Source organism: Ceratotherium simum, chromosome 6, assembly GCF_057802395.1.
Source record: "Ceratotherium simum simum isolate JZ-2026a chromosome 6, ASM5780239v1, whole genome shotgun sequence".
NCBI classification, from domain to species: Eukaryota; Metazoa; Chordata; class Mammalia; order Perissodactyla; family Rhinocerotidae; genus Ceratotherium; species Ceratotherium simum.
In genome coordinates this window covers 18,011,205-18,033,217 of record NC_141905.1, presented here as the reverse complement: position 1 = coordinate 18,033,217, position 22,013 = coordinate 18,011,205, and the positions used below count along the sequence as shown (strand labels likewise).

Sequence of the window (22,013 nt, the reverse complement as noted above, 5' to 3'; positions counted from 1 at the left end):
TGCATTGCAGCGCCTTGGGGTAAGCTGCCATCCTTCTCTTCCTGGGACTTGTCCCAACCCAAAAGTTCTGTCAGCACCACTTCTGCTCCACTCAGACCCTTCCTTCACGCTGCAAAGTGGCCATTTTGAAATGCAAATTCTTGTGCTGAAAGTCCTTCCTTGGATTCCTAGGAAAAAGACATGAATTCTTAATCTGCCCTACAAGTTCCTGCATGATCTGGCCCCTCCTGCCTTCCTAGCCTCGTTTCCTACCGGTTTAATTCCCCTCCCTGGGTCCCACCTGTTTCTTTTAGTAGTTAGTTCCTATCATCTTTCAGCTCAGCTCAAACAGCAGGGACTCAGGGAAGCCTTTGTGACCCCTATTCAGACAGATCCCCCTGTTACACACCTTATAGTTCCCTGCACCTCACTCACTCTTCATATTTAGTGTTTGACTCTCTCATTTGAATATGTTCCTTAAGACAAGAAACATGATCATTTTGCTCATTATTACATTCTCTGAGCCTAGCACAATTCTTGCTACGTGGCAGGTATTCAATCTCTATTTGTTAAATGAAGCAATAAACAAGTGAATGAACAGTCCAGCCACTCACTTTTCCTTTTCTTTATCTACCACTTCTATGCTATCGATTGCAGTCACGCCTCCTTCCTCTGGAATCATTCTTTGTCAGTTGTCTCCTCTTTCGTTTCTTGCTTCAAACCCAACTTCGTCGCTGGCCTCTTCCCTGAAACACACAATCATGCTCAAGTCTCTCCCGTCGTTAACACACAACATGTCCACACACACACACAGCAACACACACGTCCTCTATCCTGTAGCCCCACCAATGGGCTCCTTTTCCTTCCATGGACTAACGTGAACCAATATTCTGTGCTTGTGGTCTTCACTTCTCCACCTCTTTCTCCTTAACTGCAACAACTCTTGAGTCCTCTAAACCTGCACTAGATAAGGTTTCCAACAGTTTCTTGGTGGTCACCGCTCATCCTTCCCCTTCTGTGTCCTCCTGCGGCATCCAACACTCTTGAGTATTTTCTTGGTCAATCTCTCTCCTCCTTTGTCCTACGGGTCACCACTCTCTCCTGGTTTTCTCTTTGCTCCATTTCCCAGTCTCTTTCTTGATTTTTTTCCAAAGTTTTTATGTTAAAATCTCTCTCACCTTAGAATAATAGATAACACTCTACAAGTTCCTCCGACTTTTGTTCTTTCTCTTCCCTTTTCACAGATTTTCTGGAAACATGATCTTCATTTGCCATTTTTGCTTTCTCACCTCCTGTTTACTTCTCAGTCTACACAATCTGCTTCCACTTCTGTCGCTTCAGTGAAGATTGCTCTTGTTTCTGTGTCTTTTCCTTTCTTATTTTTCTCCCAAGCAGTTTCCTCATCTTGTACCTGATCCCTTTCAGTACCAGTGCACTGCCTGAAAATGCCCACTGGGTTTTCAAATAATTGTAGTGAATCTGATTGGTACACAATCAACGGTTTGACTGGCTTTGGGTCAAGCTCTATCCCTGGTCCAATCAGTCATGTTAGAGATAGGGTCATGGCCACATTCTTGCTCCTTCTAGAATCTGTAAAAGGGTGTTTTGTTTTTTGTTTTTTGTTTATTTTTTAATAATTTTATTTATTTTTTCCCCCAAAGCTCCAGTAGATAGTTGTATGTCATAGCTGCACTTCCTTCTAGTTGCTGTATGTGGGATGCGGCCTCAGCATGGCTGGAGAAGCAGTGGGTCGGTGCGCGCCCGGGATCCGAACCTGGGCTGCCAGCAGGGGAGTGCGTGCACTTAACTGCTAAGCCACGGGGCCGGCCCAGAGGGTCTTTTGTTTTGATTTTTTTAAAGATGATCGGCAAGGCAGGCATTCAAAACTAAAAGTCTAATAGAGGATCCTTGCCTTCCATTGGGTTAAAAAGAACCTGAAAGTTCTTTATGTATGGAATATCCTAGAATCCAATAGAACAAAATTACCCCCAAAATCATTCTCTTGGGCAGGTCCAGAACCAGTTTCCTCACACTGAAAGTGATAATAGATATTTATTGCATAAGCACAGAGTGGTTGAGGATGGTTCTAAAAATATCTCCCGCTAAATAATACACTGCCACCTAGGGAATGTGTAATCATTGTGATTATTTATTAATCAAACAATCAAAGATATTTACTGTACATATATCATGTGAAAGAACTGTGCTGATTGCTATCAAGGATACAAAGAACTAAGAGACACAGGGATTCCTCCTAAGAGTGGACAACCTTGTGGGGAGACAAAGTATGTCCTCACAAAAATAATGACACTGGGAGATGTATGTTAGGGATCTAGTGACTCACAGAGATAATGTGTGTAGCATGAATTCAGAGAGGGGAGAGACAGGTTTTCGTGTGTTTTGAAAGTTAAAGAAGGCGACTAGATCATTTGAATGGGGTGTCTTAAAATACAGGAAAGTTAAGTGGAAGTGGCCTGTAATAGGGAGGGAACTATTATTCTAGGATCTAGGGGAGGTACTAATACAGCAGATTCAGAAGTGTACAGAGTGGACATTTATAGACTTCATTTGGAGTCCTGGCCCTAGAGTTCAGCCGGATTAGGTGGGGAATCTCGATGTGATTAGGTGAAAAGATCTGAAAATTTTCTCTCTTACAGGTTCCTGAAAAGGTGAAACACTGACCTTCAGCATCAAGCCTCTGTGCTGGAAAGCTTCCTGGATGCCACTTGGCGCCCTGCATCTGTGTCACTGACCTGTGTCACATGCAAACACAATAGTGTATGAAGTGTATTGTCCCGTGTTGTCAAAGAGCTTGCAGCTCATGAGCTATCATCTAGGTGGGAGTGGGGCACAAAAGCACTGAGGATAACCAGCAGCCTGGGCTGGTTAACTCCAGGAGGCAAAAAGCATATTGTCCAACTCTTTTTTTCTGTCTCTTTTCCAGCATTAGGCCCATAACCCCCCCACCCTGTGTAATGGTCTGAATCATGGAACAACCAAGCCTAGCTGAGCCCATTCCAAACTGCTGAGACATATGACCTGGTTTTGGAGAGAGTGATGAGGCAGCTGAGTGAACAGTGAGGTGACCACAGGCATGTCTGTTCCCAGCTTATGTCAGCATGGGGCATTTCGAAGCAGGGGATAGTAGGGGAGGGAAGTGCGCTGCTGGGGTGGGGGACAAATGTGCACCGCAGGGCTGAGCAGTGGCTGTTGTTAGAATCTCTCAGCTCCTCTATTTTTTTTTAAGTTTTAAACTTCACTTTCTTCCTCTTTCCTTTGTTCTCTTTCTCACCAATCTTTCTTGCTTCCAGGAGAACCCTCTCTTCTTTTCCTTCCCTCCTTGTCTCCTGCACCCATGGGCGTCTTGAATAAGGAGTGAGCAGAGATCCATTATGATTTAACACTCCCTGGTAAAGTGCGATTGGGTGGCACGGTTAAGAGACAGAGATAGGGCAGGGAAATTATGAGCATCACTCAGGCCAAGGATGGACAGTTTGTCACAGGTCTGCGTGGGTGGAGGACCTGTAGGGGAGTCATCTATCACTTTCTGCTCTACCACCAGACCCTGTCTAGAGGCCGAGCCTGATCTGCACTCCTCACAGGATAGACACCTCCCACCACAATAAGGAGGGATGTCATCTTCCCAAAGATGACAGAGAAGCTGTGGGGTTCCCCAACACCTGGGCATGGTACCACCTGGGAGTTAGGGGCTCAAGGGCTGGAGCATCTCAGGCATCCCTGGTTAGGAATCCAGCACTTTTCAGAGCATCTCAGGGCAACTTTGCACTTCACTTGCTTCACTACTTTCCTCCTAATACCCTTGACCTTGTAAATGCTGCAACCATCAAGTCTCAGACTTGGAAAGAACCTTAAATGCCAAGAGGCTGCATGCTCTCCCATCCACCCTTCTGATTTGTGATTGTTTGCTTCTGCTTGAACACTCATAGCAGGGAGCTCACTGTTTCTAGAGGCAGCTCATTCCATCGATAGTCAAGTCATATGATTAGAGTGCTCTCTCTTACAGTGATTTTTAAATCTTACATCCTATGTCTTCCACTCATTAGTCCCAGCTTTGCCCTTTGAAGACATACAAAATAAATTCTCATGTTTTTTTCTCTCTGCATGCAGCTATCAGATCATCCCAAGTCTCCTTTCCCCAGGGCAAATGACTGGAATACTCCTGCCATTTCTCCAGGCTAAATTTCCAGACCTATCACTAGCCAGGTGTATCTCATGTGGGTATGTGCCACAACGCTGAGGTCCCTTGTGCTGTGCCCCACCTGGACCGTCCAACACTCTCTAGAAGTACAAGGTATCTATTTCATCAAGGGCTCACATCACTGATACAGCCTGGAGCTTGTTGGTGGGTGGGATAGCTTCAGCTCTTTCTTAATGCCTGTGTCCCCACTGTCAACCCAAACGCTTTTTTTTTTAAATTGTAGTAAAATACATACAACATAAAATTTACCATCTTAGCCATTTTTAAGTGTACAGTTCAGTGGCATTAAGTACATTCATATTGTTGTGCAACCATCATCACCATCCATCTCCAGTACTTTTTCATCTTGCAAAACTGAAACGGTTCCCATTAAACACTAACTCCCCACTCCCTGCTTCCTGCCCAGCCCCTGGCAACCACAATTTGTTCTACTTTCTGTCTCTATGAACTCTAGGTACCCCATGTAAGTGGGATCATACAGTATTGGTCCTTTTGTGATTAGTTTATTTCACTTAACATAATGTCTTCAAAGTTCATTCATATTATAGCATGTGTCAGAATTTCTTTCATTTTTAAGGATGCAAAATATTTCTGTTATAAGTATATACTACATTCTGCTTATCCATTTGTTGATGGATATTTGGGTTGCTTCCACCCCTTGGCTATTGTGAATAATGCTATGAACATGGGTGTACAAATACTTCTTTGAGTTCCTGCTTTCAATTCTGTTGGGTATAAACACAGAATTGGAATTACAAACACTAACATTTTGTTCTTGCTGCTCATTGACTGGGTTTCCCCAACCCTGAGGTTGTGAATTTCATTTTTGATCCCAAGTGAAACACTTTTCTATAGAACTACCATCTCTACAAATTATTCTCATCATCTCAACCTGTTGGGATAATTAAAACTATCTACATGAACTGCTTGCCATTTATGCTTAATTATCATATAGCACGATAGTGATCATTTACATCATTAGCTCTACGTCAGATTAACTTGCAAGGCTCTGTGCCAAGCATAATGTTTGTTTCTCACAAAGCTTGGTCACCTGTCTCTAAATTATGTCAATTAACAAGAACATTGATGCAGATAGCAGCCCCAGTCTGGTAACATACTCCCTCTCCCACCCACCCCACTACCATCCCACCCTTGCCCCCCTCTTGTGAATCTCTGCACTCTTCTCTGAACTTTCTTCCATATTCCCATTTTTTCTGAGAAACGATTGGGATAGCCTCTGGCAAGCTGGGGTAGGATAGCAGGGATGTCAGCTCCAGCTTGTATGGTCCCCTGGAGGAGGCCAGGAGGGAAGTAGCTAGTCAGCAGTGTGGTACATAGATATCATGTGGGGTAAAGATTTCAGCAGAAGGAAAAAATCATAACATTGTTAAGATTGCTAACTGTCCAGAGCAGAGAGCCGGGAAGAGGGAGACAGCCAACCTCTATTATGGTAATTCCTGTCAACTCTGAGAGCCAGAACTACAAGAGTCCTTGCATCCCTCAGCCCATCCCCCTCCAGGATCTACTCAACAGATCTCACCCTGCAGGGCAGGACGTAGTTCCCTATCAGGCCACGTGCATGATATTTCCAGTTTCTGTCTGTAGCCTGGGTAACTTACGACTTTAAGATGTTTGGTATCCCTGGCCTAGTTGTAATATGGAACTGGGCAAGAGTCTCAGCCAGAGAAGTGAAACATGGGACAGAATAGCAAATTCACCTGAAGAAAACATCTAGCGATAATTTTTAAAGTTCAGCATAGTCCTGATGCATGCTGTTCCAGTTACCTGTTATGGCATAAAAAGCTACCCCAAAACTTAATGGCTGAAAACAATAACCAGCTTATTAACAATTTATTATTATAAATTCAGCTGGGAGATTCTTCTGTTCCAGGGGGCAGTGAAGAGGTCCCTTGGTGGTATTCAGCAGGTGGATGGCCTGGTCTGGAGGCTGAAGATGGCTACAGTCATGTCTGATGCCTTGGTGGGGATGGTCGGAAGGCTGTTCAATCAGAATCATCAACTGGAACATCTACATGTGGCCTCTCCAGCATGGCAGATTACCTTGATTACCTCAGGGTAATCAGAGATCTTAGGGAGTGGCTCAGGGCTCCAAGAGAGGGGTGTTCTAGTTAACAAGGCCAGAAGCTGCTGGCTTTCTATGATCTAGCCTTGAAATCACCTAGTGTCATCTCTGATGCACTCTGTTGGTTGAAACAGTCACAAGCCCACACAGTTTCAATGGTAGGGGACACAAACTCTATCTATTGATGATAAGAGGGTTAAAGAATTTGCAGCCATGTTTTAAAGCTGCCATGTACGTGTATGAGTATTTGAGTGCAGGATGATAAAACCACGCCTGTGTGTGCACTTGCTAACCACACACACACCACACGCTGTGGGTTTCAAAGCATTTGTAGCTTGGGAGAAGGAAGAAATCACATCCCTGTGGGGCTTCAGAGTCATTGTGGATGAAGTATGGCATTTAAGCATCACAGATGGAGGTGGAGAAAAGACTGAAACACAAGAGCAGAGACACCGAGGCAAAAAAAGTGGGAAAACATGAACGGGAGAAAATGACTCTGCGAGGCAGGAGGAGAACCATGAGGGTGTGCTGCTGGAGGAGGTGGCCTCAGCAACCATTATATGCCCCAACACGTCAAACTGGCAAAGATCAAGGACGCAGTAGGAGGTGCAAGGATCATAAAGGACATGGCAGAGAAGGACAGTGTAGGATGGGAGAGACTTGAGGTGATTTTTTCTGCAGAGAGAAAGGAGCTAGCAGAGGAGGAGGGCTTCAAGTTCAAGAGAGCAGGGGACAGGCTGACAGACAAGGTTAGGGTCCAGGAGACTGAGGGGCTGAGAGTGGTGGTTAATGACTTCACCTTGCAAATAAAGAGATGCTTTTTTCCTCAGGGGTAAGAACAAAGGAACGTAATGGATTACTGATTAAGAGATTTTAAAGTGCAGAGAAGTAAACAGGAGGCATGGCTTCAATCTTCTGAGTAAAGTGGGAGATACGCGTACTTACTGAAAGTGAAAAATCACTGATGAGTATGCTAGACTTTTCTGTGAAAATTTCTAAATAAACATAAATGTGATTTTTTTTTTTTTTTTAGAATTCAGTAAAGTAGGCAGATAGCTGGGAATTGTACTAAATAATCATACAATTCAGTTTTGTTTATTTTTAATTTTAACTGCTGCTTTATTTCCATGCAGTCGATCTCTTATGCAGATAGCTCTATTTTACAACACAAAATATAAATATTTTGATTTTTGGCTTGCTGATAAGTTTATGAATGGTGGAAGTTGGTGTATGATAGCTGGAAAATATCCAAGGAGATTTGAGAATCTGGCACTCAAACTCAGCCTCGCAACATACAATCTAATATTTGAGATTCTATACCTAGGATTGTATATATTCTATACATAAGATTGCTTATGCTTCAATAGTCTTCAAACACATCTTCAATAGCCATATGGTATCCATGCTATAGGGATATCATAATTTATTTAACCATTCCCCTGTTTTGGAACATTTAGATTGTTCCTGATTCTCCATTATTTCATATATACAAATATATACACACATATTTCATATACATAATATACATATATATTGTTTATGAACTGCCCTGTCTATAAATCTTTGCCTCTGAGTATTTTTTCTTAGGACACATCATGGAGTCAGAATACATAAATTCAAGGAATTTTGAAACATTGTCAAACTGCCTTTCCAAAAAGGGTGCACCAATTTCACCCACAATAAGGTGGCTCACTGACCCTCGCCAACATTTGTGTCACCTTAAAAAGAAACACCGCTTAGGTAGGAAAGCTCGGTTCTTCTGGTAGTTGGCATGGTGAGACTGTGGACAGCATAACACAACGGAGTAACATCTCTGCCCTTCTCAAATGGAGCTGGGAGGCCACTAAGGAAATGCGGCTTAAGCACCATCACCACTCTTGCTGCCTGGATGAAACGTAACTTTTGAACTGTGCTTCACTGTTGTCTTGACCTTCTTTGACACAATACGCTTACTCCCATAGATAAGAACTTTTTGTCTTAGAGATGGACTTGGCAACCAATCAGTATAGCCAAGAAGTAATGTTGCCAGCTGCGATCACAAATTTTGCACAGCACCGTGTGTAATTTCTCTCTTTTTCCCTTTATAAACCCTTGCCTCCTTTGTCTTCCTCAGAGCACATTTTGGGTTTCTGCCTGAATCTGTGTCTTCCAAATTGCAATTCTAATTGCCCAAATAAATATCTGCTGTTTAAATTTAGTGATTTTTCTTCGGTCAACAGGACCTTTCTTAACTCTATGTTTTAAAGAATTAGAGTTCAGAAATGAGACTTTTCCAAAACTCTCCCTTACTCTCAGGTCCTTTTTGTGAGGGGGTGGGTGGGAGGAGACGTCTAGGATCCAAGGTGCCTAAGGTTCTGGTATGTCACCAACATCATTGCAGCAGATCGCTCAACCCTGGCTCGGACCAGTAAGACAGATGAAGGCAAGTATTCCAGCGCTGGCTACTTTGTAATAGTGGCTTTGATTAAAAAGAAATAGGTGGGAAACGGGTGTAGCTCGGATCGGGGCCTTGGGCAGGCAGTGCATTGCCCAGAAGTGCCACAAACACCCCCACACGCCCACGCAACACACACCCCGCCCGCTGTCCGCTCGGTTTGGTTACTGAACCGGGCAGGGAGCAGGAGGAGCCGGAGGAGCCCGCGCGGCCGGGTCGGGGTCTGGGCGCCCGCGAGCCCCGCCCACCCCGCGGGGCCACGTGGAGGCGGGGGCGTCCCGGGCCGCCCGCCCAGCCCTGGCGCTCCGGCCGAGTTTGCGGCGCGGTCTCCGTGGACGCTTGGGTTACCTGAGCCGGCAACCACGTCAGCGCCACATCATCTGGGCTTTTTATATTGCAAGGAAACAGGAAAAGAAGGAAGAAAAAGCTCTCCGGAGTGAGCCAATCGCAGGCAGACGGCGCGGCCGGAGAGCGGGTGGCGAACGGGCGCGCGGGGCGGGGGCGGGGGCGGCGCCGGGCCCGGGGGGCGGCGGGGCGGCGGGGCGGCGGGCCGGTCTGCGGCTGGGCCTCGGCGGTGGCGGCGGCGGCGGCGGCGGCGGGGGAAGATGCTGCAGTCTCTGGCCGGCAGCTCGTGCGTGCGCCTGGTGGAGCGGCACCGCTCGGCCTGGTGCTTCGGCTTCCTGGTGCTCGGCTACCTGCTCTACCTGGTCTTCGGCGCCGTGGTCTTCTCCTCGGTGGAGCTGCCCTACGAGGACCTGCTGCGCCAGGAGCTGCGCAAGCTGAAGCGGCGCTTCCTGGAGGAGCACGAGTGCCTGTCGGAGCAGCAGCTCGAGCAGTTCCTGGGCCGGGTGCTGGAGGCCAGCAACTACGGCGTGTCGGTGCTCAGCAACGCCTCGGGCAACTGGAACTGGGACTTCACCTCCGCGCTCTTCTTCGCCAGCACCGTGCTCTCCACCACCGGTAGGAGGTCCCCGCGCCCCGGCCACGCGGCCAGTCTGTCCCCCGCGTCCCCGGCCCCTCCAACCCGCCTACCCCCTCCCCGACCACCGCGGCCTCTCCAACCCGCCTACCCCCACTGGGACCATCCGGGCCCCTCCAACCTGCCTACCCCTAGCCGGATCACCGCGGCCCCTCCAACCCGCCTACCCATCCCCTCCGCCGCGTCCCGGCCCCTCCTGCGGTGACTCGCGGAGAGCAGGCTCCGCCGAGCCGGAAGCCGGCGAGGTGGCTTTAGAACGTGACTTGGGTGTTGCCGCCCGTAACTCTTGGGAAGTGGTCCCTGGACCCTTCGGCCTGGGTGGCTGCAGGGGCTCCATGAGCTGCGCTCTTTTTTCTTGATACCCTACACCCAACCGTACGGTTCGAATCGGTACCATCCTGGCCGCCGCGCGGCGAGGCAAGGGGATGATGGAAACTATGCATTGCTCGGAGCGCTGTCACCTTCCTCCTGACCCCATCCCGCTGGGCCGAGGCTGCAGGCTCTAATAATAAGGCGGTAAAGGGTCACCTTCCGGATAATGCCTTCTCTTTTGATGATAGATATTTCTGCTCTTCTCTCCCTTGAGGGCGGTTTTAGGGGTAGACGAGTGACATCACTCTGCTCTTTCGGAGGTGACCTCTGAGCGGACAGGCCGATCCGGTTTCCTTTCAGAGTAGGAGGAGGGGTGAGGGAAGGGAGCATCCGATTGCCTATGATCTGGCAAAATGGGGGCACCCTGATTCAGCAGTTTTTCAACTTTAGGTGTGCGAGGCCACCCTTAAACTTGGAAGCGCCACTTGCCCGCACTGCTTACCCAGCAGGACACTCGCGAACCGAGGAGCGTCCTCGGATGAAGGCAGAGGCCGGGCCCGTGCCCGTGCCCCAGGGCGCCGTCCCTCTGCTAGAGTAGATGAATGAAGACTGAATTTTTCCAGCCATGGCTAAATAAGGCACATACACCTGGGTAGAGATATTTATAAATTGGTATTTAGATCCTGTAAGGTATCTCGAGCGTTCAGCGCAGGCCTGGCTTTTTATCCATGAGATCAAATCTTTGAACAATCCGTCTGAGCTTGCACAAGGTCACACACTTGCTAGTTAACCGGTGTAGTCCTGGAATCTGGGCCTTGTGATTTCCCTGCCTGGAATACTTTGTGCCCCCGCCCACCACTACCACCTTTAGAAGTGAATCAACTTTGTGCTACTCCAACTCTCCCTTCTCCCCACCCCTTTCCACCTCCCAAGGTTTATTGTTTATAAAACCCGGCTGATTGTTGTGGTTATTATTTGGTAATGAATAATAGTACACTATTCACATAGATCATGTAAAACAGTGATTCGGAAGTCAGGTGAATTACTAAACTGATGTGTTCCCTCTGAAATAAACAAGTAGAATCCTAGTTTGTGTTGTGATATTTTTTAAACTATGTTAAATGTACCCCTGAACAAAGACAGACTGTTATCTTACTTTTTAACTTTGCCAGCACCACTCTTTAGGTGTATTTCCACTGGAAGGTTCTGTTCCTCAGATCATGTGAAAGTCACCATGCCTTTCCTTTGGAGTATGTTTGTGCTAAATTGAGAATCATTCATTCTCTGCAGAAGTGTTTCCACTGGGTCACAATGTTGAGGAAACATTGTGAAGAATGATGATAACTTTTAGTACTTTCTAAGTAATGGTATTTGAAAGATAGAACAAGAGTAAGAACCGTGTTATGAGGAAAAGAACATGTTTGCTGTTCCTGGGTGGGATTTTCCATCACTGATGCGGCTTGTGTATAATCTCAACATCATGCGTCTAATTAAATGTCAAAAATATTAGTTTACGTCTTGAATAGGCGATTATTTCCCAGATTCCCTCCTTCCCTTTTTTTAATTAGGAAAATCTGCAGTTCTTGTAAAAAAAAAAGAAAGAAGTGTGGGGATAGATGTCTTATTATTGGTATTCAGATTGCATTGTAGTTACTAGGAAGGTCTGTATTCATGGAAGACAAGAGTTCATTTAGAAAATCAGTGCAAGGGGCACTTAAGGATAAACTAGATGAAAAAGGTGCCTCCTGGTCTGTAAAATTAGCAAATCAATGAATTCTTGTCATTGATAGAATACAATTGAATTTATTAATTCAGATAGAATTCAAATAAAATTTAGAATTCCATTCTAAGTCAAAGATACTCTTCCATTGGTTTTGTACTGTTGTCTGACACATTTGATGTTCTGTATGGTATCAAAACACTGGTTTTGTGGCAGAGGATCAGATAATTTTTAAAGTAAAGCTAGTGTACTTCATTACTAGAAAAATATTTTCTGGAAAAGTACCAGATAACTCAAATGAATTGGAAGTAGTTCATGCTTCTCTTTCAGGTAGATGTTAGACATGCTGTAGTTTTTGTGTTGTTCTTTTTAACTCTTCTAGCACTGTTGATGGCAAATCACTGAGATAATTGTCGCCCAGTCAGTCAGTACAGCCCACGCCTGGCTTGTCCAGAGTGGTAATGTCAGGCATTACAAAGACCCTGTTCTTGGTAGTCGTCACTGTAATACAGGACCATGAATGCACTTATGTCAGAATCTTCTCCCAGAAAGGACAAGCTTTCATTTCTGGAAGCAACTGGGTAAAGTCTTCATGGTCTATTTGGAAGAAGCCTTAGGTTGGTAATTTAGCAATGTTGCCTTCATTCTCTGCTCTGCCAAGGACTCTGAGTTATTTCCAGCAAAGAATTTAACATTTCTTTACTTCTCTTTGATTAGAAAAAGATATAGCAACCTCTACATAGGAATCATATAAGAATGGAAGGAAGAGAGCGTACACTTTCCTTTTCAGAAGGAAGGGCTGTATAAAAATAAAGGAGGTGTTGTAGACTGAGGTAAGTTATACTGTATTTTTTCTTCAAGGATGAAAGAAATAATGTCTAGGTGACACTTGGGAAGTTAGAAATAATTTTTATTAAAGTTATCTTTAGTTGCCATAGAAAACTTTGAGCAATCTCATTCATTCTTTTTTTTTTCCCTTAATTTTATTTATTTATTTTTTCCCCCAAAGCCCCAGCAGATAGTTGCATGTCATAGCTGCACATCCTTCCAGTTGCTGTACGTGGGACGTGGCCTCAGCATGGCCAGAGAAGCGGTGCGTCGGTGCGCGCCCGGGATCCGAACCCAGGCCGCCAGCAGCGGAGCGCGCGCACTTAACTGCCAAGCCATGGGGCCGGCCCTCTCATTCATTCTTAATGTCAACCTACAAAAACAGAAACCGGTGTGAGAGGCAAAGCATTTATTTGAGATCAAAGAATTGCAGTTCGGGGTACACAGATTCAGGTAGAAATGCAAATAGTATCCCAGTTACAGGAGAGGGGCTCAGGGTTTTTACAGGAAAAAGGTCTCGAGGATGAGGTGGGTTGTACTGAGGAAGAGTTCATTGGTGCTAGATGAGGTGAGGCCAGGTTCATAGATTGGCTTAAAATTCGATCATCGGACAAAAGGCTAGAGTTGCACTTCATTGATTGGTTAGCGATCAGTCATCAGCAAAGTCTAGTTCCGTCAGTTCTTATAGACAGGATATTCTTGTCCTTACTGACTTCTTGGAATGTTGACAGTTTGGTCCAGTTTGGAAGATAAAGAAAACAAGACCTGCAAGGCAGTTCCTCTGAAATGGCTGCTCCAGCTCTATTGTCATATGGCTCCACTCATGTCATCTTTCACATTAAGAGCAATTTGTCATGTCAGTTTACTGTAAGTTTGCTGCTTTCTTCATCCCCCTAAGGGTGATGATAGAGCAAAGCTATATCATGATGATGAATGGTAAAAATTTTGTATGCGTATGAATATAAAGCTGCCGCTATCTTCTGCTGCTTTGTAAATGTGGGGTCTACCTGATAGCGTGTCAGTCCCTGCTTCTGTCCGTCGTGGGCCTGATGCCTGTCGTCAGGATGCTGCCTTACCCTGTTATGAAGAGATGTTTTGAAACTCTCATTTAAAGTGCTCAGAAGAGGAACTTCTTTTGGCTGCTTTCACAGCGGCCTCTGATTTAGTCTGGTAGGGAGCCCCTACAGCATTGGGAGTTTTCAAAAAGAGAAGGCGGGAAGTGGTAATGGGAGTGCTGGATTGATCCTTACTTTCAAATTGTTTTCAGTAGGAGAAATGTTTTATTATTAACAACAGGTATTTCTTGAGCTTTCAGAATAGAATGGGATGGGCAGACTATGGGTCTTGGGCCAAATCTGACCCACCACCTGTTTTTGTGCAGCCCGAGGTAAGAATAGTTTTTGTATTTTCAAATGGCTGGAAAAAAAATTTTTTTAATTTTCCTGCCACATTAAAGTATTATGAAAATTAGATTTCAGTGTCCATAAAAAATTTTATTGGTGTACAGCCACACCCGTTTGTTTCTGTATTGTTTATGGCTGCTTTTCAGTTACAGTGGCAGAATTGAGTAGTTGTGACAGAAGCCATATGGCCGCAAAACCTAAAATATTTACTACCTGGCCTTTTGCAGAAAAAGTTTGGCAAACGCTGCTTTAGAATAATACTTGGAAGGAACTCTTAAGTCAGAGGAGTTTTAAGTGCTTTACTTCTTTTTGGAAAAGTTTCTGTAAGACAATTTAGCTTCTCAGACTTCTTTGTGCTGTTTTTCAAGCGGAATGCAATATTTCAGTTATACACTACCACCCGCAACCACTTCCCACGCAAGTGATTGTTTATTATAGGATGGCACTAGTTTTTGGTCAAATTTACAACACTGCCTTCTTTTTTTTTTTAACGGTGACAAAGCTACCCTTCACATTGGGATTACTTTATCTAAAATGTGCGATAAATACTATATTATATTTGAAACAGAATGACAATGAGGAAAGAAATTCCACCAAAAACAAACAAGCAAACTCTGTGAGCAGAAAGAGAGATCTGAACTCCCACGCACTGAAGTTTGCACTCTGTGTTCACAGGAGAGCCTTTGGTCTCAATTTTGAGCCTTTGTATTTTGATTCTAACATTTAATTATCTGGTTTTCAGGCCCCTAACAGATGAAAGAAGGAAGGGCACAGCTACAGACAAACATAAGAGAAAGGTCATGAAAAACAAATACATTAAGAACCAGAAAAATAAAATGGTATTTTAACAAACATTTATTGAACACTTTAAGCGAGCCAGGCAATGTTTACGTGTATTGTCTTCCATGTATTACAAGGGACTGATGAGGTGTAGGTGTCATTATCCTCACTCTGTAGGGGCTGAAACTGAAGTCTGGGTTGAGTGATATTTCTACCTAGCTCACAAAGGTAGAAGTGACATGGCCTTGATTTGAATCTAGATGTGTCTGATGTAAGAACTTGAGCTCTACCTAGTGTCCGGGTATAAGAGGTTGTTACCGGCTGAATTGTGTCTCCCCAAAATTCATTTGTTGAAGTCCTAACCCCAGTACTTCGAAATGTCACTCTATATTTAGAGAGAGGGCCTTTAAAGAGGTGATTCAGTTAAAATGAGGACACAATGAGAAGATAGCCATCTGCAAGCCAAGGAGAGAGGCCTCGGAAGAAACCAAACCTGTCAACACCTTAATCTTGGACTTTTAGCCTCCAGAACCGTGAGAAAATAAATTTCTGTTGTCTAAGCCACCCAGTCTGTGGTACTTTGTTATGGTTGTCTAGCAAACTAATATAGAAGTATTGTTATTTTTTTTTCAGTTGCACAAAAACAAACATAAAAACAAATACAGGAGCACGAAGCAGAATTTTTAGGTGTTTATTGTTGCTGTCAGTAATTTCATACGCCTGAATAGGGCATCTGTGTTTTAGACCACAGTATAATTGACGTCCTTGATTTATCACGACAAATAACTTCACCATGCTCCTGTTTAAGAAGGCGGAGAAGTGTATAATAAATCCTAGAAACATTTCCACCCAAGAGTGGTCAAAAACACATTAGTGTTTAATGTGTAAACCCATACCTGTCTATAAAAAATCAGTTCTTTAGTATTTTGAAGGTTCTTTTTTATCAAAACTATAAATTTGCTGTTATCTATGCCTATTTTATGGCACCTGGAACATACTGTTATGTTACTATTATCAATGATTATAACTTGAAAGAAATTACCTATTTGCTTCTATGACATAACCGTAAGTCTTGTCAAGACTTCAGTCTGATTGTGCCTGTAACTTAGTGGGAAATCTGGTGCCTTTGAGGACAAGCTGTTTTATAGCACTGCTTGTTGGACTGCTCTTGGGGGCAGAGCATCTGCTGTCTGTCAAGCAGAAGAGTACTGTGAGGCTGACACCTGTGAAGTTGCTGGTGCTCAATTATTCTGACCCATAACAACGGCGATTTCATGTGGTTCAACGTACCACAAGTTGGTTTCAGGGACAGAGACACCGCCTACATCATATGCTCGCTGGCATGGTCACAGTTGCACTGTGCTAGATTTTATTCTCGAAAGACATCATTGGACCCCAGTTGTAGTCAAATCCATAAAGTACTGAAGTGCTTAACATCTCCGTTGACTGTTGTGTTCACCTTGCCTGTTACTGGCAGGAGACAGTATGGAAAAGCTCTCTATGGAAAAGCAGGCAACTTGTGGGGTGTCTTCTCGACTCTCGGGACAGTTCTATCTCCTGGGCTCAGTTTGTGCTCTGACTGTCTTTGTTCGTTCTGAGCGGATTCCTTGTCCTCAGAGTTGGTGGCTACTCGCTGTTATTGCAGGGTTGTGCCCTGACCTCAGGTTAGAATGAAGGTGGAGGAGGAATTGGAGGTGAAGAGGAGTATGTCTGAAAGGACTGTGGTTCTCTCCCTGGGCATGAATCAGACCAGCATGGCGTGTCTGTTCTTTTCTAGTGGAGTTCATGATTCCCTTCGTTAATCTGTGAAATAGAATCAGTTGTTATATTAAAGAGATTAATTGGGTTATGTTAGACATTGGTAATGTTTTCTTACTGGCTACTATCTGTTGGTCCCGGATCAGATTCTGTTTGCATTGGCCACTCTGGCTGAGGTTGACAGGCTTTGTGAAATAAAGCCTGCACTCGGAAGCCTTAGTGGATTCAGGTATTGGTACCTGGTGATGAGCTGGGGGCAGAAAGCTTCCAGGGAACTCTGAGACCCGGGTAATGCAGAGTCAATATAACCATGGCTGGTGCGTGCAGAGCAGAGGAAGCAAAAACGCGCAGAATTAAAAAATGCTAGTTTTCATTTCTCTGAGAATGGTCAATGGATTGCACATTAGAAATAAGAGTTGGAGGCTCTAATTATAATGCTCATCCTTTGGTAATGCTTAGGAGGCATTGTGACCCGAGTTAAACTGTTTACTTGAGTTGATGCCTCCGTCCTTTTGTCACTCAGCGTTATGGAAGCCTCTTGAGGTTCCTGCAGACCCTGGTTTCATTGTTTTGTCTGCAACACAGTCTGAAGGAGCTCTTTAGTTCAAATATGCACAGAGGAGGGGAGGAGGGGAGGTGGGAGAGGTGCCCGGATCCCAGGAAGGCATGCTGCCCAGGGGCATGCTGAGCTGGGCACACACAGTGCTGGGGGTTGTGGAGAAACAGGTTCTACCCTCTGTCTTCCCCATTTCTTCCTGCTCTTTCCGCCAAACAGTTACCTTCTGCCAGCTCGTTCCCACAACACCTTGTATATCACTTACATCGGAATATTCCGTCTTCTATTATAGCACTTACCACCTTGTACTGAAATTATTTGTTTTCATATCTGTCCTCCCAAAAGAGTGGTCTTGAGGATGAGCACTGTCTCGGCCTTGCTTTGCATCCCTTGCGTTCAGTAGGTCCTCAATAAGTGCAGTTTAAGGCACATTTCTTCCCCTGTCTGAGTCTGTTTCCTCCTCTGTAAAAGGAGGAAGGTTCTAAGGATGGTATTCATTTTCAAAAGATAGAATTTCATGGTCTTGATGAGGAAACAGAGGCTCACATTGCTTGAATGACTTTGAAGTTATTGCTATAGAAACAATTCTGTTGAGTGCCTCACCTATCCTGAGTGCCCTGTGCAAGGCCCCAAGTGATCTGAAGAGAGACGAGAGGCGTCCTTTCTGCAGCAAGTATTTATTGAGCCCTTGGGTTCACAAGTACTGCTCTAGGCTCTTGGGGATCTTGCTTTCCGGGATGTGTCCATCTAGTAGGGGGAGGGAGATACAGTAAACAAGATAACCAAGCAAAATGCATAGTATGTTACATGGGGATAAACTGCTGAGGAGACACATCCCGCAGCACAGGGAGCCAAGGAGATACAGAGTGTGTATTAGTGTGTGCTTGGGTGTGGGGGGGCGGGGGGGTCGAATTTGAGTAAAGAACTGAAGGAGGTGAGGGTGCGTTTTACAGATATATGGGGAACTGTGTTCTAGAACAGAATCCCATATTGGAGGTACACCTAGAAAACCATTGTGGCTAGAGCTGCATAGGAGGGGGAGTGATGAGGTCAAGGGGAAGGGAAGGGGCAGATGGTGTAGGACATCCTAGGCCACTGCTAGGCGTTTGCTTTTCTCTGAGGGAGGTGGAAAGCACTGGGACATTTTGAGTGAAGGAGTAACATGATCTGACTGAGTTCTGACAAGTTCACTCTAGGGGGTGCAGGGGTGGAAGCACAGGGCCTAAAGGGGGGTTACCAAACCCAGGTCAGGCCTGCTGGTGGCTTAGAGCAGGGCAGTGGAAGTGGTCAGATTTCAGATACGCATTGGTGGTAGAACCAACAGGATTTGCTGATGGATTGGATATGTGTGGATTGGATGGATGATGGCTGGAGGTGTGAGAAAAAGAGAAGTCAAGAATGACCCCAAGGTTTTTGGTCTCAGTCCCTGGCAGTGCAGAGACAGAGGGAAGGCCGGGGAAGGAGCAGGGTTTGGGTGGAGGGTCTTGAGCTCAGTGATTTGCCTGTTAAACTTCAGATCCCTACTGAGTGTTCCAGGGTCTACAGGAGGCATCACTCACTCTAATGTGGTGTCTCAAGGGCCACATGTAGTTAACAATGCTTCTGTTTGTACAGTGTGCCGTGATTTCAAGTTACATGTACCACGTGTGTCATTTATCTGACTGCAGAGGTTGAAGAAGGCTTTTGAGGGGTGGTATCTGAGCTTGGCCTTGAAGGAATGCCAAGTCAGTAAGTAGAGAGGAGGGAAAAGGTATTCCAGGTTGAGAATGTGAATTCTCTGAGCTGAGTTGCCCTTTGATGGATACATTTAACAACGGTTTAAACTACTTCAACTTCCAGGCTGAGAAAGAGTATCTAAACTATCATATTGTTTTCCAATTTAATATTATGTAAGGCTGTGTGGAAAACTGGGGGTGGAAGGCAGAAAGATTTGCTTCATATTTTCTTAAATTTAACAATAGGATATTTAGTATTTGATATAATTTTATTTATATATATTATGTAGTTCAATATAAAATTTACATTATATATAATCCAGAGAACAACGATAAATAACTATCTTCAGTATGTTTTTTAGGAGCAGCTAACATTAAACAAAGTTACCAAGGAATCAATTTAGGTCATTTCTCTTTTCAGAAATAAATAAGAAAAACATGGGGCCGGCCCCGTGGCTTAGCGGTTAAGTGCGCGCGCTCTGCTGCTGGCGGCCCGGGGTTCGGATCCCGGGCGCGCACCGATGCACCGCTTCTCCGGCCATGCTGAGGCTGTTTCCCACATACAGCAGCTAGAAGAATGTGCAACTATGACACAGCTACCTACTGGGGCTTTGGGGGGAAAAAAGAAAAAAGGAGGAGGATTGGCAATAGATGTTAGCTCAGAGCTGGTCTTCCTCAGCAAAAAAAGAGGAGGATTAGCACGGATGTTAGCTCAGGGCTGATCTTCCCCACACACACACAAAAAAACATGTTTTTTTTTTTTCCACAAGAGATCTAATATTTTAGGAGTCTATCAGCTTCAAACACATTTACAGTTTGTTAACAGATGGGAAAACTATCATGTGACTATCATGTGACTCTGAAAAACACCTGAGTAATTTTCGTTTCTTCTGTATGTTTTTGAATTTGCCGATTTACCGTTTGAAATGATGCCACTCAAATAATACGGCTCCCGGCTTGTCCTTTAGAGGATGTTAGAGGGTGATCTGAACATCCTCCTCTTTTCTCAAATACTGAATTTTTGATGTCGCCTCAGCTTGTGAATAACAGGAGGGAAATGTCTGAAGCTAGAATGAAAAGGTTAAAACGTTCTTGTAACTAAAATTCTTCGAATGTTTGAACACTGGTTACCAAGGCACTCAATTATTTAAAGACCATGGTTAGGTGGATTAAGTTAATTAAAGAAGCTAGAGAGATTGTTCCGCCGCTGCCTCCATGTCAGCCTGGAGAAATTCTGAGCAGGGAGAGGAGCCCCCACATCACGACCTAGCTGCCCCCCAGTGCTGTGACACGAGCTGTCACAGCCCAGCAGCCTCCCGCCCACGGCCAGCCTGCACAGGTGCCCCGCTCGGCGGGAGGCGCGGATCAGCCCCACACGCTCGCACCCCGGAGCAGCAGGGAAGAGCGCTGTTGTGTGGACAAGCAATCTGCCATCCGCTACGCCCGTCTTCTGCTCCCCTGCCTCCGCCATGCATCTCATGTTTAAAAATCGAACCAGATGGAAAGAAAGAACAAAACTGAAATTACAACAACAAAAAGGCAAACTTCTGTTAGTAGTTTATGGAACGTGACCTAAACCTACCTTTGCTCTTCCAGCAACTCTGGCCGAACCCCTATTATTTGTAAATAATCTGAATGAGGCTAAGAAGACATATTTAGCACCTAAAGTTGCTCTACGAGATTTCCTCTGCCGCTTCATGCACCACTACGTTTTATGTGTTGATCTGTGCTGGTCATCTCCCATCCTGGGGGGGCTGGGTCATGTTACCCAGGCTGGTGGCCCAGTGCGTGTCTGCGGAATTCCTTCTGTCATCTTGGTCTGTCCCTCTTCAGTGTCCCAGGCCCCACACACACGGTCAGTGAAGGGCAGGAGCACCTCAGAGCAGTGTTCCCTCATAGCCAAGGGCAGGGCTGGCTTTGTCCTCACCAGGGAACTGGTGTGAAGCACCATCAATTCGGTCTGATGTCATCCGTGATATCAGACTGAATTAATGTTACAAAAGTACAGCCTGATTGATTGAGTGGAAAGTGAGAATCATGAATTATTTTTAGGGAGAATTTTGCTTTCCAATATACCAAATGACCCTACATAGACTAAGTAAATCTTGCTCAGAAGCGTTCTTCAGGGGACTTTAAAAACTTAGCCCAGGGGGTTTACGTGAAAGGTGTTGGAGATGGGAGATGTAAAAGCGTTGATCTGGGGCCTGGGAGGCCTGTGGTCTCTTCAGGGAAGTCGTCGTCAACAAAAACTCATTGATAATTTCTCTCGAGCTCAGTCACTTCATCTCTACAATGAAAGGGCTGAATAAGATCCTCTTTCAATGCTAACATTCTGTGGAGCGTTTACTGAGGACTTATCTACGCTGTGTCCAACATGTGGGGACACATAAAAAATATTGTAAAGGGATAATCACTGACATCAAAGAGCCTGCAGTCCAGCTGGGGAGACTAAACTAAAACAGAAAACTCTTACAGAGCTGTGCAGGGGGTAGACACCTCACTGCTGAACTGTGTGTGGCCCTGGTACCAGCTGTAGGATTTTGAGGGGGTGACCAGTGTGGGGTGACATGTTCAGAGAAACTTCATGGAGGAGGTGACTTGAGATGAACAGCAACAAGGGTAAGGTTTGGTCAGGTGGTGCGGAGGAAAGAGGGCTCTTAAGGAAAGGGACATATGCTCAGCGCAGATACCTGAAGAGCCTCGAGCCTGGCCTTAGATGGTGAGGATGCCAGCCTCACAGAGCGGAGAGCTTCCTGTTAGCAGGCGGCGTAAGATAAGAGGCATAAAGGTGGAGCTGCACAGCCTCTAATCTGGGAAGTGGAGTTTGCACTTGACTCCATGGGCAAGAGGGAGCGGCTGTAGGTTCCTGACCAGGGTTGGCCAGACCCCAGACTTCAGGTGTGGTTTTGGGGGACAGAAAGGGAGGCTCTGGTCAGCTAGGTCCCTAACCCCAAATTCTCATGGATTCAGCTATAAAATGATAAATAGGCTCTCAAGGGTGTGGCCATAAACGTTACGTGTCATTAGTATGTCAGTTAGTTACAAAAGGGCATTTCTAAGTAGTTTTGAAAAGTTCTAAGTAGAATAGCCATTCCCCAGATCATGTTTATACTATTAATTGACTTTAAGTACATTCTTTTTTGACGTACTAAAATCTCGATCTCAACCCAGTTCCTGAGTGACCAAGCTATAACTTGAATGAAGCTTTTGTCTTTAAAAGAAACACAGATATTATAAATACAGTTCT

General features: G+C 45.1%; 1 protein-coding gene and 1 long non-coding RNA gene across 3 annotated transcripts in view; one reads left to right on the top strand and one right to left on the bottom strand.

Moving 5' to 3' along the window:
* LOC147916780 (uncharacterized) overlaps positions 1-22,013 on the bottom strand; it is a 376,679-nt gene that overhangs the window by 222,713 nt on the left and 131,953 nt on the right. The gene's annotated exons all lie outside the window — the stretch shown is intronic.
* Positions 9,301-22,013, top strand: part of KCNK1 (potassium two pore domain channel subfamily K member 1) — a 45,991-nt gene continuing 33,278 nt past the window's right edge. The window contains exon 1 of the mRNA XM_004432378.3: positions 9,301-9,675. Within this exon, the coding sequence (XP_004432435.1) occupies positions 9,321-9,675 (355 nt within the window). The 5' untranslated portion in view covers positions 9,301-9,320. The remainder of the gene's footprint in view (positions 9,676-22,013) is intronic.